Genomic DNA, 17,644 nt, shown 5'->3' with positions numbered 1-17,644 from the left:
CTGCTTTTTAAGATGCTGTCTAGGTTTGCCTAGGTTTGTTTAGGTTTTAAACATATATACAACCTGAGCCTGAAATGGAAGACCCCAAAGGGGTCTTATTTCTGCCATAGCCACAGATAAAGCCACTCTGGCTTTATCTGTTGAGGGAGCAAACCCCCCCCCCAAAAAAAAATAATTCTTGGCATTTTTGGATTTGGTAATAGCACACTGGACACCCACAGAATTTTCTTGTTGACTTTGGGGTGTTCTCTCGTCGAGGGCTTTACATCTTAGCAAATTTTAATGGAATAGCTGGAATGAAAAGTAAATGGAGACAGAACTACGAGTAGGTGGTGACCTGATGTCTCTGAATGCACCTGGCGTTTGTTGATGTTAAAAAGGTCTTACGTGCCAACTCTTTCTTTTCCACAAGATTTAAAGAGAGGCAATGTTCTGCGGGATGATAGGCTCAAAGGGACCCACCAACCCCCCCAGCTCCCACAGCCTTTAGATGAGTGCATCCAATCTCAATCTAAGTGTTATTAGCGCAGTAATGGAGACGAAAGGCTAGGTAAACAGAAAGAAAAGTGAAAAGCAATCAGACATATAAATTCCCCAGGACTCATGATTTACTTGATAAGGGACCAATTCATTAAGCTGTGAGCTGAATTTATGGGCTCTAGGCCTAGGACACAGCTTGCAGAAAATAAGCCACATTGCTTTAGGAAATATGCACATGCAATAGCAGCAAAACAAAACAAAAAATGTCAACTACAGAGTTGTATTTCCCTGTAGAGAAGGACAAAGATTAAACTCTAGCCCCCGCTCCCTGCTGCTGCAACATGCAATTTACCCTAGTGCAACTCCTAAGCCTTTATGAGTTGTGTGAACATGGAAAACACTGGCAGGTACCCCTGTTCAAACTCATGCAAGTCAACAATGTGATGTCTGGGGTAGGTTGCTACTGGCTCAGATACAATGTGCAACTAGATATGCCATGTGGTTGGTTTCATTTGTTTTGCTCTCCCGCACCTTTAATATTTGCATGACAGGCAGAAGTTCCACTGGTGCAGCTATTAAGAATGGCAGGTCGAAGCTCCATTTTGGATCCAGCCTCTGTGTGGGCTCAGCCAACAGCCTGCTTTCAGCCCGGAGAAGCAGAGCAGTGCCAGCTCCAAACTGACAGGTGGGTGTCTGAAGTGATTCCCCCTCCCTTAATAGGGAAGGACTGCGGTAGCTCCGTGGCAGAACATCTGCCTTGCTGGCGTGGTTGCAATGTTGCACCAGTCAGCACCAAAATACATGCCTCTTTTGGTGCTGCGCTGCCCCGTGAATCAGTTGATTCACTCAGCAGCACGGCACCAAAATACATGCGCAAATCAGATGATCTGCGGGGTAGGGCAGTACCAAAGGACACATGTCTTTGGTGCCTCATGGATCACCTGGCTCGCATGGCACCAAAAGAGGCAGGTCTTTAACCTGGCTGCATTTCCCAGAATAATAGCAAAAATACAATACAGTGGTGCCCCGCAAGACGAATGCCTCGCAAGACGGAAAACCCGCTAGACGAAAGGGTTTTCCGTTTTTGAGCTGCTTCACAAGACGATTTCCCCTATGGGCTTGCTTTGCAAGACGAAAACGTCTTGCAAGTGTTCCGATTTTTTTTCGCCCCCCCTTTTTCTAAGCCGCTAAGCCGCTAATAGCCTTTTAGCCGCTAATCCGCTAATCCTTTAATAGCCGCTAAGCCTTTAATAGCCGCTAAACCACTAATAGCGCAAATCCGCTAAGCCGCTAACAGGGTTGCTTCGCAAGACGAAAAAACCGCTAGACGAAGAGACTCACGGAACGGATTAATTTCGTCTTGCGAGGCACCACTGTAAAACATCAAACATTAAAAACTTCCTTAAACAGGGCTGCCTTCAGATGTCTTCTAAAAGTCAGGTACTGTAGTTGTTTATTTCCCTGACATCTAAAGGGAGGACGTCACTACCAAGAAGACCCTCTACCTGGAGACAATCTTTCCATTCTACATGCTGCTGAGATATGGAGCCCAGATGAAATTATGTACGGTACTTAAAAGCTACGGACTGGCAACCGACTTACTAGAGAGGCTAGCCAGTCTAGTTATGTTGCGTTTTAGAGTTAAGCTGTTTACTGGGCAATGTTTTCATAGGATTGTTTGTAAATCTCAAAAGTTGTACGTTTTCCTCCAAATCTAAAAAATAATAAAGTGCTGAATTATTATTTTTTTTTAAAAAGAGTTCATGCTTTTCTAAAATAAATAAAATAAAATAAAATAAATAAAATAAAATAAAATAAATAAAAAGTGTTTCTGAATTTTTAAAAATGTGACTACAGACATTTTGTTTTCGCACCCACGGTCGAGGTTCCAGGAGCCATGGGGTGAATAGCTTTTGTACCCCAGTTTCTAACACGCAACATAGTTGCTGAGAAACTGTACAAGAATTTGTACCATGAAGAGCAGTTGGATTCAGCCAGGTTAACCGTCACTCCTCATCTTATCAGAATGATTGCTCCCTGACATGGTCCCTAAGAATGTCTGAACTAACACACAGGTATGTTTCTGAGAAGTTACACTATAGCTGCTCTTCCAATCTGCCACACCACCCCCTCCCTGAACCTGGCACACCGCAAGGTGTTTTGGGCAACAGCTTCCATCAGCCTCACCTGCGCTAAGCGAGATAACAAAGCAAGGTAATGAAAAAGTCACAGCTATGTACACACTGACAAGCACCTTCCAAAGTGTGCAGAGAAGCGCAGGCTCATGCCTCAACGCCAAACCCATTATAGTAAAATTAAAGCACTTAACTTTGCACAAGAGCTGCTGAGACACCACCCTATCTAAACGCTGCAACCGCCCACTGCTAAAGAGCGATGCCAGAACTGAAAGCATCTAAAGTACGCATCACTGAGATCAACGGCCCTAACCTCTACGTTGTCACCCAGCCGGTTTAGGAACTGGGTGTCAGAAATACTTAAGAGCTTAGCCCTGGTTTTTTTTTAAATGGAGCTCTTGCACCTCTGCCATGCTCTTGAAAACTGCACCTTAGCTTTTCTTCAAGCTCTTAATTATATCACGCTTAAGTACTTCGCAAACTTGATTCTCCTGTGGTTTTATTGTTATGCATTGCATTTTAAAGTATTTCTTTCTCAGTTTTTGTCTTGACATCCTTTTATTGCAGAAAGGGAATAGTGGAGAGCATTCAGATGGTTCTGCTGGGTCAAGTCACAGCTTTATAAGCCAATATTGCTTCCCACACCTACCCTTTGCAAACCCAGCCTGCAGCATCCCTTTAAATCTCATCTTGGAGAGGTGTTTTTCATACAATAAATACAGACACTTATTTCCATCTCCAGAGCCTTCAATTTGTTTTTGATTTGTTTTTCATTCCCCCCCCCCTAAAAAAGGCAACCTGACCTGAAAAACATTCTATTTTCACCACTGACATGATTTTCAGTATTTTCATTCAAATATACACTAGCAGCACATTTTAAACCTCTACCTCCTACATCAACAAAACAATACTCTTTCCTAGGAAATGGAGGGGAGATAGCAGTGAGTCAGCCTGTATTTCAGAAAGCACATACAAATCCTATCTTCTGCCATTCAGCTCCAAAGACAATTAAGGCTGATCGAAATCTCATTTTGGAGACCATAACCAAGTACTTTCCCAAAACTTGTTCTGAAAATAAAGTTCATGTTGAAAATAAAATGGGAGGCAATATAAATTATTTGGTCATAAGTCGCTTTGAATATCGATTAGAAAAAGCTAATGATAAATCCATAAATCGGTGGACAAGCTGGTATGAAAAGGGCTGATTTCTACAAATTCAAGGTGAGTTTCTCAGTTTTTATTTCCATCTACAGCACCTTGAACTGCATCGGGATGTCATGGGCTGGTTGGACACAGAGGGATGGTGGGAGGAAGCAACTGGGGAACCACCAAGGAAAGAAGGCTCAGAGCCCTGTGACTGGTGGTGGGACAACGATGAGTGGTCAGAGGGAGAAGACTGGGAGGAGGAGGTATGGGAAGTTGAAGAGGTAACAGGGCTTAGTGAGCAGAACCAGAAGAGGGCTGAAATGGGCAGAGCAGCGACAAGCTGCACGCAGGCACAGTCTCTTGATTGTTTGGGGAAAGCCCTGGAGAGGAGGGCTGTGGAGAGGCAGGGACTTTCAATCCCGGCAACTGATTCCATGAAGGCTAGCTGGGAATGAGCTGCTGTGCTCATTAGGCCTGACCCTCAGCCAAGTCTGTGGAGATTGTGTTTTTGCTAATAAAGAATTGACTCCAACTTCAAATGGTGTGATTTACTGCCTGCTCGCTCTCTGACACAGAACATCATTCTGGAAGATCTCCCAATCACCTGGAGCAACTTTTTAAGAGGTAAGATGGGGAACAGTAGATCAGAATTTAGTATCAGGCTAAAGGTCCCATGGTCAGTCACTGACATTGCCAGGTAGCAATAAGGTCCTTAGTCAAACACCTGGAAAGTCATCACCAGTCAGTGTCAGCAACAAGAGTGAGGTGGGTCAATGAGCCTACTGCATAGAAGGCGGCTTTCTATATTCCTAAAGATGAATCTGTGAAGCCCAGGTACAGAAAGAGCAAGCGATGCTCAAGTGTTGTTTCATTAGCCACCAGACAAAAATAGTCTCTGGGCAACCAAATCAAATTACAGAGTTGCAACTATGGCAAACAATACATTGGAAGGTGATGAACTCTCTTTCCTTGGAGATTTTTAAGCAGAGGTTGGATGCCTATCTGTCATGGATGTTCTAGTTGAGATACCTGCAATGTAGGGAGTTGGATTAGATTTCCCTTTCAACTCTACAAACCTATGAAATCTGAAACACTAACAAAGCAACCACCTCACGAATCCCATCAGCAACAGAACAGTAGAAACATCAACAGCATGTGGACCAAGCTAAGGTGAAGCCATCTTCCCGGGTAAAGAGGAAGGTTTAACCTGGTGTAAAAATGTGTTAAAAGTCGGCCATGGGTGGGCCTCACTTTGAAGAGCATTCCATAGTTGGGTTGTTGAGCAAGAGGGAATTAAGCTGGATAGCTCAGTGGGTTAGAGCGTGGTGCTGATAACGCCAAGGTTGTAGGTTCGATCCTTGTATGGGACAGCTGCATATTCCTGTATTGCAAGGGGTTGGATTAGATGACCCTCAGCATCCCTTCCAACTCTATGATTCTGAGGGATTCAGGCAAGAAATGTTCAAGGTCCGGTAGCAAGTTCCACATGCTACCGGACTGTCAAAGCCGAAGCACTCCAGACCAATCATAGCAAAAAGAGGGGGTGTCGTGCTTCGATTCCACACAGCACTGGTCTGGAAATACTATCCATGCTTCACAAGGCTGCCTCGCTCCAGCTGACCTACTTGTGCCTGTTCAAAAGCTGTGACTAAGCAAAGTGGCGGGTGGCACTCAAAGAAGCAGAGAAGCAACAAGCAGGCTGCCAGACTGGTTATACATGAACTTCTTGGTTTGGACTGAGTGCACCTTTTGCTTTGCAAAGGATTCTACAGTATTTCTCTGAAGAGAAAGAAAGAGAAAGAGGGGGGTGCAGTGATGAATCCCTTTTTCGCCAGATTAAAAACTGGTTTTAGAAGAACCTCAGTGAAAATCTCACATGCTATTTACAGAAAGCATTTTCTGGCCTGCCTCTTCCCGCTCCCCAGACACTTTTAGAAAACCGCACAGCGCAATCCCAATGATAGAATCGCATGTACAGAACTATCTGCAAAGCATACTTAGAATCACAGAACTGCAGAGTTCGAAGGGACCACAAGCGTCATCGAAACCAACCCCCTGCAATGCAGAAATCTTTTGTCTAATCTGGGGCTTGAACCCACAACCCTCAGATTAAAAGTTTTATACTTTACCAACTGAGCTATTCTCATAAAAAATTGCCTAAATAGAAATGTTTTGCCTCATCTAGTTGAGCCAAGGAGAAACACAGTCAGTCTTAACTGCATCCTCACACATTTATCTTGCTTCCCCCTCACTGTCAAGCTCCACAGTGGTACCTCTGGTTGCGAACGGGATCCGTTCCGGAGGCCCGTTCGCAACATGAAAAGAACGCAACCCCCAGTGGTGCGTTTGTGCCTGTGCGGATTGCGATTTGCTGCTTCTGCGCATGGCGTCGTTTTGCGCTTCTGCGCATGAGCGAGCGGCGGAACCCGGAAGTAACCCTTGCCGGTACTTCTGGGTCGCAGCAGGACGTAACCTGAAAGAACGTTAACATGAAGTGGACGTAACATGAGGTATGACTGTATCTGTAAGATACTTTTAAAGCCACTTTCATGCCACTTTAAACAGTCACAACTTCCCCCCAAAAGAATAATGGGAGGTGTCGTTTGTTAAGGGTCCTGAGACCTGTTACGAGACCCCTATTCCCCCTGACAGAGAAGAGTGGTTTAATCATCAATCCCTATTTCCGGAGAACTCCTGAGAACTGTAGTTCTGTGAGGGGAAGCGGAGGTTCCTAATAACTCTCTTCATCCTTAACAAACTACAGTTCCCACAATTCTTTGTGGGAAGCCATGACAGCTCACCAGGGGCAGGGGACAACTTGGGTGAAAGAGTTTCAGGTGGAAACGTGGAAGTGACAAAGAAAGAAAAAACTGCTTGGGCAGAGAGTTTAAGTAATCCACTTAGAAGCATTTACTCAGTAGAATAACTAGAAAGCTGGTCATTCTCAGGGGCCATTGAATGAAACCAAATGCTGGGCGATTCAAGACAGGCAACAGGAAGCATTTCCTCTCTCACACACACAGAGTTAAGTTATGGAATTTCCTACCACAAAATGTAGGGGATCAATTCTGGTGGCTTTGAAAAGCAGTTAGACAAATTTGTGGAAGAGAATAAGGCCATCCGTGGCTACTAAGTTGGATGGCTACGTTCTACTTCCATTGTTGGGGATGAGGAGAAGGAGAGCGCTGATATCCTCCTTGTGTGCTGGACATAACGCTGAACCCAGACCAAAGACTTCTGGTGCAACTTCTCCCAGGGAAAAGATGGAGCTGGAACAAGTGGACACCAACTCTGTCCTCCAGCTCCAGGACAGAGCAAAGAGCTCCCTACCATTTCAAGATGAACTCGTGAGAGGAGGAAGGGCCAAAAACCCAAATAATGGCCACAGCACAAATCTTGGTTTTGCCTAGGCCCAAGGCACAGAAACACAGGAAGCTGCCTTATAACGAGTCAGACCACTGGTTCAACTACCTCAATACTGTCAATTCTGACTGGCAGTGGCTCTCCAGGGTTTCAGGCAGGAGCTATGGCCCTTCCCTATATTTCCACAAACAACTCCATCTTCTCCTTTGCCCCTGCAGCTGCCAACTTTTTATTTAAAAAAGTAAAGGACCCCTGACAATTAAGTCCAGTAGCGAACGACTCTGGGGTTGCGGCGCTCATCTCGCTTTACTGGCCGAGGGAGCCAACGTTTGTCCACAGACAGTTTTTCCAGGCTATGTGGCCAGCATGACTATGCCGCTTCTGGTGAAACCAGAGCAGCGCATGGAAATGCTGTTTATTAGGCCACCTCAAAACAGAAATAAAAACAACAAGTTGCAGAGTCATATACCGCTGAACCCTGTTAAGACTCTCAGCTTTCACTAAGAAAAGAACACAAGTTTCTATCCCTCATGATGTTCGACAACACTTAGACATCCTGAAGGCGACTACAGTTTCAAAATATAACTTCACTCCAAAGCGGATAAGTATTTCCCACATTTAAATCCAATGCAAGATTTCAAGGTGTTGAATCGTAGATTTGAACTTCTTACTTGGAAGGAAATATTATCCAGTGGGACAGGAAGTGACCATTCCCACCAGCCTGGCAGCAGCGCTCTGTTAACATAATTTGCTTTAACGATGCACAACACAGACAAATTAGAGCTGCTTTTTCCAGCTCGCGGATGGTTGCCAGTATACCCATGGTGCTGGGAGGCACACGGAAAGCAGTTCATTAAATAATACAAGCCAGCGAAAAGTCCTTAGATTACACTTCTACAACCCCACTTCAAAAAAACAACAACTGCGAGAGGTTCACAGAGACCACTGCATTTCCCAAGATTAAAGTTCAATCTTGCTTTAGCTAATGTGCCTTTTGAGGACAGCTCTTCAACAGCTGACACCAGCCTTGGGAAATTTTCCCTCCATGGTTAGAAGCAAGTGCTGAACGCCTACTCAGAAATAATCATATCCTAGGAAGAGGCCAAGCAGAACAGGAAATGTATTTTCCAGGAGAACTTTGCCTACCTTCTTGACTCCTTTCCGCAGCCGCCTGATGATTTTATGCATGCTGGCACTCTTGGTCAGTGCTGCTGGTGCATCTTTCCAGACTGACCACACCATTTATATTCAGCAGCACCTCCCTTGGCTGAGTAAGCTCCACCCCACCCACACAGCCAATAGGCTTACCTGTAGAGCACAGGAGGCAGACCATTTGGTCCATCCAGCTCCATAATGCCTACACTGACTGGCAGGAACACTCCAGCTATTTCAGGCAGGGCTCTTTCCCAGACCACCTGGAGATGCTCAGAAATGAACCCAGGACTTTCTGCTGGCAAAGTAGGCGCTCCAAGCTGCAGCCATTCCCAATATTAGTACAGTGGTACCTCAGATTAGAAGGCTGATCGCCGAAGAATTGATGCTTTTGAATTCTGGTGCTGGAGGAGACTCTTGAGAGTCCCATGGACTGCAAGAAGATCAAACCGATCCATTCTGAAGGAAATCAGCCGTGAATGCTCACTGGAAGGACAGATCCTGAAGCTGAGGCTCCAATACTTTGGCCACCTCATGAGAAGAGAAGACTCCCTGGGAAAGACCCTGATGTTGGGAAAGATGGAGGGCACAAGGAGAAGGGGACGACAGAGGACAAGATGGTTGGATAGTGTTCCCGAAGCTACCAGCATGAGTTTGATCAAACTGCGGGAGGCAGTGGAAGACAGGAATGCCAGGCGTGCTGTGGTCCATGGGGTCACAAAGAGTCGGACACGACTAAACGACTAAACAACAACAACAACAACACCTCAGATTACAGACACTTCAGGTTACAGACGCTTCAGGTTACAGACTCCGCTAACCCGGAAGTAGTACCTTGGGTTAAGAACTTTGCTTCAGGATAAGAACAAAAACCCTAAGTCTCGACTGTGTGTGGTGGCTGCTGGGTTGCAGCCAAAGGAGTCCGTAGGAACCTGGTTGCCATTTTGAGAGAGACTTGTAGCATACAGTGATACCTCAGGTTACAGACGCTTCAGTTTACAGACTCCGCTATCCCAGAAATAATACCTCGGGTTAAGAACTTTACCTCAGGATGAGAACAGAAATCGCGCAGTGGCAGCGGGAGGCCCCATTAGCTAAAGTGGTACCTCAGGTTAAGAACAGTTTCAGGTTAAGAATGGACCTCCAAAACGAATTAAGTTCTTAACCCGAGGTACCACTGTACCATTATATCTTCATATTTATATCCAGACGTTCCACGCCAACACTTTTATGGCCACTGCCTTTTCTACCCGGAAGCGGGGGGAGAGACTTTACCAGGCTCCGGAGAGGGTCTCCTCGCGAGCCAGAGGTGCAGCAGGGCTTTGCTGAGGCTCTTCAGCCTCCCGGCTAACAGCTAATGTGTGGGAAAGCCGTGACTCAGCTGAGCAAGCTCCCACACTGATCCGGTTCACACGAACCAGAGGCGCAGGGGGAGACCTTAATTTAGTAGCTCAGCTGAGGCTCGGAATAATAATAATAATAATAATAATAATAATAATAATAATAATAACCCGCCCATCTGGCTGGGTTTCCCCAGCCACTCTGGGCGACTTCCAACACAATATTTAAAATACAGTAATGCATCAAACATTAAAAGTTTCCCTAAACAGGGCTGCCTTCAGATGTCTTCTAAAAGTCTGGTAGTTGTTGTTCTCTTTGACATCTGGTGGGAGGGCATTCCACAGGGCGGGCGCCACCACCGAGAAGGCCCTCTGCCTGGTTCCCTGTAACCTCACTTCTCGCAGGGAGGGAACCGCCAGAAGGCCCTTGGTGCTGGACCTCAGCATCCGGGCAGAACAATGGGGGTGGAGACACTCCTTCAGATGTACTGGAACGAGGCTGTTTAGGGCTTTAAAGGTCAGCACCAACACTTTGAATTGTGCTCAGAAACGTACTGGGAGCTAATGTAGTTTTTCAGAGCAGTTTTTACAGTTATATCAAAAATTACGGATTTGGTTATACTATTAGAAATACACAGACAGATAATTATGAAATTATTGTGAGGTTTAATAAGTTAACAGTTTATATTTGGACAACCTTTCTGCTGTACTTTATTGGAAGGAGAAAAATCAATCATTTCCTTAATACAGTGGTACCTCGGGTTAAGAACTTAATTCGTTCCGGAGGTCCGTTCTTAATCTGAAACTGTTCTTAACCTGAGGTACCACTTTAGCTAATGGGGCCTCCCGCTGCCGCCGCACAATTTCTGTTCTCATCCTGAAGCAAAGTTCTTAACCCGAGGTACTATTTCTGGGTTAGCAGAGTCTGTAACCTGAAGCGTCTGTAACCCGAGGTACCACTGTAACAATTTAAACAATTTATTTAACTAAAGCAGTAACATTATAGCATATGTATCCATGTTTGTTGACTGATGTGGTTAAACTTTAAAAACAACAACACTTAGACTGAGTTTTAACGCCCATGAAAAATCATTTCCTGATAAGTAGCCTTTGAACAATAATGTAACTTAAATAGGAAACTATATTTAGAAAGATTTTTCCTCCAAAACCATTTTATTTTAAAAATCCAATTTAAATAAAAAATTCTGAATTTTTTAAATTTATTTTTTTTAAAAATAATCCCTGTAACATTTGAACCAGCACAGCCAAGGGGAGTTTCCTCCTCTATACTCTCTCTTGTACACGAGGCTGGCTGCAGGCAGGATTTATTTATTTACAGCTGTCACTTTCCTGACAGGAGGAAATCCTTAGCTGTAATTCAAGACAGAAGCAATGCAGCAAATCCCTGGAGTCCCATAATGCCTGCGCCGCCTCTCACTTCTGTCGCAGCGTATTTCATTGATGTCACACAAGGTGGTAATGCATTCTACGCATGTACTGGGAATGCTTTCTACATCTTATTTTCAACTCCTGTCACAAGTGGTTTCTGGAGTCTGCATCACAGCAGCACTGAAGTCGCTGGGTTTTTTTTAAAGTTAGTAGCTGGGTTTTTTTTTATTTAGTATTTCAATATTTATATTCCAGTTCTGCAAATGGGTTTGGAAAAGGTTGTGATTATACACATTCTGTGGAACCATTTGCCTTGTCATCCCTTGAGATCAGTCGTTTATAAACAGTGGTGTATGAACTCCATGTTCAGGTGGTCCGTGGAAAGGTTGCAAAACAGTCAAAAAATATCCTTAATTGGCCCTGTACCAGACTGAAGTCCCCTCACCCAACTATAGAAATATAGGTTATTTTCACTAGGGCTAGAATTATCCAATAGGCTAACAGGCCTCTGGTCCAAGGCCCATAATCTTCATAATATTGCACTAGTGCAGTCTACAAATTTTTCTTTAACAATTTATCCATTGAGCTTCTTCCCAGAAGCCTGGGCTGAGGCCTATGACTTTCATGACATGGCGCTGCTTTTGGACTTCATGACAGCCCTGAAGGAAAAAGTTGTTAAAGTGTGAGGTATTTATTATGTGCTTTGACACGTAGAATTTAAAAAATCAATCTATTATGTGGCCTGTTGAGTTCCCCAGCTGTTTATGAGTGGTCCACATTTGCAAAGAATGCTGAGATCCATTGCTTTAGGACAGGGAAGAACTGTGCATTAGAGATCTTGGAAATAGATGGATGTCCCTGTAAAACGAATACACTATTAAAAAAAACAAACCCCCAAATAAATTCCACTCCCTACACTGGCTTACAAATCCGTTCACAATTACAATTTACGAATGGGCAAATGTTCTAGTCCCAGGCCTCTCAAACATTATTCCACTGCAGTTCTACCTGATTTTCAAAACTAGCTGTTTGGAAAGAAAACAACTGTATTATTTGAAAGATTAATAAAATGCAAATTAAGTTGGGAAATGTTAAAATATCATGCCTGCTTCGTGTCCCCTCAAAAATCTGGCTCCTCTGGCATGCCCCACGCTATGACCCTGGCACCGCAAAATGCAGCAGACTAATTTCTGGGGACACTTATATAAGCCAGCCATGCAAACGTTTTAACCCAATAAAGCTTCTGTTCAGAAGACACACAAACAAGCAGGTGTCTAGGGTGTGTTATAAGACCTGAAATATAGGAAATGTGGAAACTGAAATGGCACATCTTACATCGGTATCAATAAGTAGCTAGCCTCCCCCAAAAAATCACTCACAGGGATTAGAAAGTTGTTGGAATACTTCCGCAGTCAAGTCAGAAAACCAAAGTTTGGGACTTTAAAGTAGTTCAGGAATGTAAAGTAGAGAGGAGTTTAATGCATATAAAAAGTGGAAAAAATGTCCCAGGAGAGAACGTACCAACCATGATTTACTTGTTATGTCCAACTCTGGTTTACATAGATAAGGTATTTGATCACACCTAAGCAGACTTGAGGGACGCGGGTGGCGCTGTGGGTTAAACCACAGAGATAGGACTTGCTGATCAGAAGGTCGGCGGTTCGAATCCCCGCGACGGGGTGAGCTCCTGTTGCTCGGTCCCAGCTCCTGCCAACCTAGCAGTTCGAAAGCACGTCAAAGTGCAAGTAGATAAATAGGTACCAGTCTGGTGGGAAGGTAAATGGCGTTTCCGTGCGCTGCTCTGGTTCACCAGAAGCGGCTTAGTCATACTGGCCACATGACCCAGAAGCTGTACGCCGGCTCCCTCGGACAATAAAGCGAGATGAGCGCTGCAACCCCAGAGTCGGCGACGACTGGACCTAACGGTCAGGGGTCCCTTTACCTTTACCTTTAAGCTGACTTGGCTTGAGCTATTTATAGGCCACAGCATTTTTTAGGAAAGCGAAAGCTCCATCCATCTGAGATGACCTCACTAATGTTTTTTGTAAACATTGCAAGTGGCTTGGGGAAGAGTTGAGTCGGCCCCTGCTCCTGGCAGGATCATTCTTACCTCAGATGCACTTATTCGACACAAGAGCCAAAGCAAAAAATCAATAGCCGAGGTTTGCTTATCCTATGATAGCTGTATAAATGCCTTTCCCAAGGGGGAAATGGGAGGGAATATGTTACCAGTGAACAAGAGAGCATCAAGTCTAATGGACTTAAAGCTTGAATCTATTTACCAGGGAGTGGGGTGCAGGAAAAGCACAGGCCTAGAAGACTTAAGCGATTTGTTCAATTGCAATGGGTGATCTAGACAGCTTCGGAAAAGATATTCCTAGTTATGATGCCGCAAGAGCAGAGAGGAGATTAGAGAGAGACTTGTAGAACAAGCACATTTAGTCAACAACAACCACGTGGCTTAGTATTCCTTGGTGTAACCTGGTAGCAACACACATAATTATGGGATTATTGTGAGGCCTACGCCAGCCTTGGCAAACCTAGTGCTCTCCATATGTTCTGGACTACAGCTGGGGCTGATGGGAGTTGTAGTCAAAAACACCTAGAAGAAGAAGAAGAGGAGGAGGAGGAGTTTGGATTTGATATCCTGCTTTATCACTACCCGAAGGAGTCTCAAAGCGGCTAACATTGTCCTTTTCCCTTCCTCCCCCACAACAAACACTGTGGTGTGAGTGGGGCTGAGAGACTTCAGAGAAGTGTGACTGGCCCAAGGTCACCCAGCAGCTGCATGTGGAGGAGCGGGGAAGCGAACCTGGTTCACCAGATTACGAGACTCCAGTGGTACCTCGGGTTAAGTACTTAATTCGTTCCAGAGGTCTGTTCTTAACCTGGAACTGTTCTTAACCTGAAGCACCACTTTAGCTAATGGGGCCTCCAGCTGCCGCCGCGCCGCCGGAGCACGATGTCTGTTCTCATCCTGAAGCAAAGTTTTTAACCCGAGGTAATATTTCTGGGTTAGCGGAGTCTGTAACCTGAAGCATATGTAACCTGAAGCGTATGTAACCCGAGGTACCACTGTACCGCTCTTAACCACTACACCACACTGGCATAGCTGTCAACGTTTCCCCTTTTTTAAGGGAAATTCCCTTATTCTGAATAGGATTCCTCGCAAGAAAAGGGGAAAGTTGACAGCTATGCCTAGAGGGCAGGAGTTTGACCAAGGCTAGTGAAACCCAACAGCAACATGCTTTCCTATGCACATAACTATGGGAGGCAAGGCCGACACAAATTTCCAAGTGTCTTTTTAGGCATGCCTATGGCAGATATTTTTCTTCCTTGACTGGGGAAGAAGAGGAAGAGAGAGCCACAGACACCCCAACTCTTACACGGGAAGACACCCGAAGACACCAAAACCTGCATTCCTGTACCCGTGAAAATCTACGAAAGCATATATATATATATATATATATATATATATATATATATATATATATTAAAAACCTTGCTTCTCCCAGCCTTCTGTCATGGGTCACTCATATGCCAGCCCTCCAAAGAACCTCCTGACGCAGACCGTCCTCCAAATCTCTCCTCCTGGCAGTGTGAGTGCCAAGCAGCCTAGGCTAACCTGCCTTCCAGAAATGCTTCTCACACCTGCCTCTTCAGGATGGTAGGGATTCCTCACCTGCTTGGCCCTCCCACACATCCCCTGAACGCTGGCCTCTAAATGGGGAAACTGGCAAGGTGAGTCTGCCCTCTGGTGTCCTTCCAGCAAGGCTCCGGTGCAATGCCAGGCCAAACTTCTGCCCAGGAATCTCTGAACACCATCCTGTCTCTGCAGCTCCCTCCAGAGTTCAGTTCGCACCAATTACCGTGTTTTTCGCTCTATAAGACGCACCAGACCATAAGGCGCACCTAGTTTTTGGAGGAGGAAAACAAGAAAAAAAATATTCTGAATCCCAGAAGCCAGAACAGCAAGAGGGATCTGGCTTCTGGGATAGTCTCTTGCTGTCCTGGCTTATGGGATAGCTGCGCGCAACCTCTCCCGGGCAGCGGGATGAAGGCTCTCCCTGCCCGGAAGAGGCTGTGTGTGGCTAAGGCAGAAGCCAGGACAGCAAGCGGGGCTCCGTGTCTCAGTGGCTCAGTGGCTGCAGAAGGTCCCACGCTCAGTTTCCAGGGATCTCTAGATAGGGATGGGAGAGAGAGAGGCCTGTCTGAAATCCTGGAGAGATGCTGTCAGTCATTGCAGAGGATACATTGCTAAATGCACCTCTGGAATGACTTCCTATGTTCCTAACTCTTTTGCGTTGGTCTCTGCCCTCCTTTCCAACAGCTCAGGAGCACCATCCCTGCCAGCGTTGGAGACATTTCCCTGACGTTTCAAATGAAGATTTGTTTTGTACTATGCAAACCAATGTTCCAGAGAAACAACAAATGGCGCTGTATTCATTACGTCAACCCTCTCTTGTCACACAGGTTCGGGAAAGGAAAACGTCTCTCAGCAATCACCAAGCCACCCGGAAGGAAGTCGTAGACTTGCCAACAATAAAAACGCTGGAATAAAAAAGGAATGAACTTGGCTTTTTTCACTTTCTGGCAATTTCTTGCTATTATAGGGAATAAAGGCACCCAGACACACACCTAACCTAACCTAACCAGCATACAACAGACGGCACTTTAAACGTCTTGTGCAATACAGTGGTACCTCGGGTTACACATGCTTCAGGTTACATACGCTTCAGATTACAGACTCCGCTAACCAAGAAATAGTACCTCAGTTGCCAACATGCACCATTTGGGAAACTAAACGCAGAGATATTTTAAAAGTGTGTAGTTGGCATCCACAGCAATTTATCCAATAATATGCATACCCTAAAAAACAACTCAAAAATCAAAGACACACTGCATATACAAATATAAAAGTTTTTTTAAAAGACTCTATAAGAAGCAGCATTACACAATGTCAATGCTTTTAGTCTTGGGATATTTTTGGTTCTGGTTTTACTAATGGGATTACAGTTTTGGCCTTTATATATTTTGTTTCTTTCCAGTGGCTCCACTGGAGAGGAAAAATAGGGTATAACTTTCAGTATAAATAAATCAAGTTATACATTAAAAGCCCAACTCACTGAGGAAACCCTTTGACTGGTGCCTGAAAGGTAACAGTGAAGGCACCAGGAAGATCTCCCTTGGGGAGAGAGACTTCAATAAAAAGGTACAGGAAAACGTCACAAGCCCTCTCTTCAACAGAAATCCTCTTAACCTCTCCAGGCAGAGACATCTGGAGAAGAGCCTCTGAGCATGATCTCAGCTCCAAATTTATTCTGGAGAAGGCGCTTCTATCAACCTTGGTTTGGGCTGCCCCAAACGGTATGGTTCATCAAACAAGTTTCCCCAAAATTCATCTTTTTGTACAGATTCTTTGGTTGGAGAACTGCACAGCAAAATCCAGAGAAGCACAAATTTTGAAAGGTCACTGTGTTTCAGTTCGCATATTGTTTTTGGAAGCGCATCCTGGGTGAAGGTAAAGGGACCCCTGACCATTAGGTCCAGTCGTGGCTGACTCTGAGGTTGCGACGCTCAACTCGCTTTATTGGCCAAGGGAGCCGGCGTACAGTCATGTGGCCAGCATGACTAAGCCGCTTCTGGCGAACCAGAGCAGCGCACGGAAACGCCGTTTACCTTCCCGCTGGAGTAATACCAATTTATCTACTTGCACTTTGACATGCTTTCGAACTGCTAGGTTGGCAGGAGCAGGGACCGAGCAATGGGAGCTCACCCCGTCGCGGGGATTCAAACCACCGACCTTCTGATTGGCAAGTCCTAGGCTCTGTGGTTTAACCCACAGCGGCACCCGCGTACAGCAAGGAGACTGGCCCTAATATGTGAGCCCCAAAGCTCTTGCAGCTTCAGTGTGTGTCCTTGGAAACAGAAGCAGACATGAGTTTAATGTATTTACATTCCTCACATACTCAATTCTCCCCCCCCCCCAGCCCCAGTAAAACCACTTTCCTGGGATACGCCTATCTTAGACAGAGGTACCTTTTGATGTTTTTGAAAGCTATCACAGAGTGAACGCTTCCTTGCCTGGAGGCTTAACCAAGAAAGCAATTAACAATGCTAGTATTTCAAATACCGTTGATGATCATGTAAACAAACCAGAGATTCAAGCAGGCAAAACCTTTACTGACAGATGGAGCACTGCTTCATAATATCATACCCTCCACTGCTCAGCAGAAGAAGGCAGGGCAATCTGTTTAAATGTTGCATAAAGAAAGTAAAATAAAAGTAAAGGACCCCTGGACAGTAAAGTCCAGACAAAGGCAACTATGGGGTTGCGGCGCTCATCTCGCTTTCAGGCCAAGGGAGCCGGTGTTTGTCCACAGACAGCTTTCCGGGACATGTGGCCAGCAGGATTAAACCACTTCTGGCACAATGGAACACAGTGGCAGAAACCAGAGTGCACGGAAACGCCGTTTACCTTCCCGCCACAGCGGTACCTATTTATCTACTTGCACTGGTGTGCTTTCGAACTGCTAGGTTGGCAGGAGCTGGGACAGAGCAACGGGAGCTCACCTGCAGGGATTCGAACTGCCAACCTTATGATCAGCAAGCCCAAGAGGCTCAGTAGTTGAGACCACA

General features: G+C 45.3%; 1 protein-coding gene across 7 annotated transcripts in view; it reads right to left on the bottom strand.

Annotated features, from left to right (window-relative positions):
- MYO5B (myosin VB) overlaps positions 1-17,644 on the bottom strand; it is a 291,350-nt gene that overhangs the window by 259,701 nt on the left and 14,005 nt on the right. For 3 of the 7 annotated variants that reach the window (XM_083465668.1, XM_083465670.1, XM_083465671.1), the window contains exon 1: positions 8,271-8,346. The exons of the other annotated variants lie outside the window; for them this stretch is intronic. In XM_083465668.1, coding sequence (XP_083321794.1) covers positions 8,271-8,312 — 42 coding nt within the window. In that variant the 5' untranslated portion in view covers positions 8,313-8,346. Of the gene's footprint in view, positions 1-8,270; positions 8,347-17,644 lie in introns of those variants that run through there. 7 annotated transcript variants of the gene reach the window in all.

This window comes from Podarcis liolepis (assembly GCF_965112155.1).
Source record: "Podarcis liolepis genome assembly, chromosome: 11".
NCBI lineage: Eukaryota > Metazoa > Chordata > Lepidosauria > Squamata > Lacertidae > Podarcis > Podarcis liolepis.
This window is presented reverse-complemented; position numbering and strand designations above follow the sequence as displayed.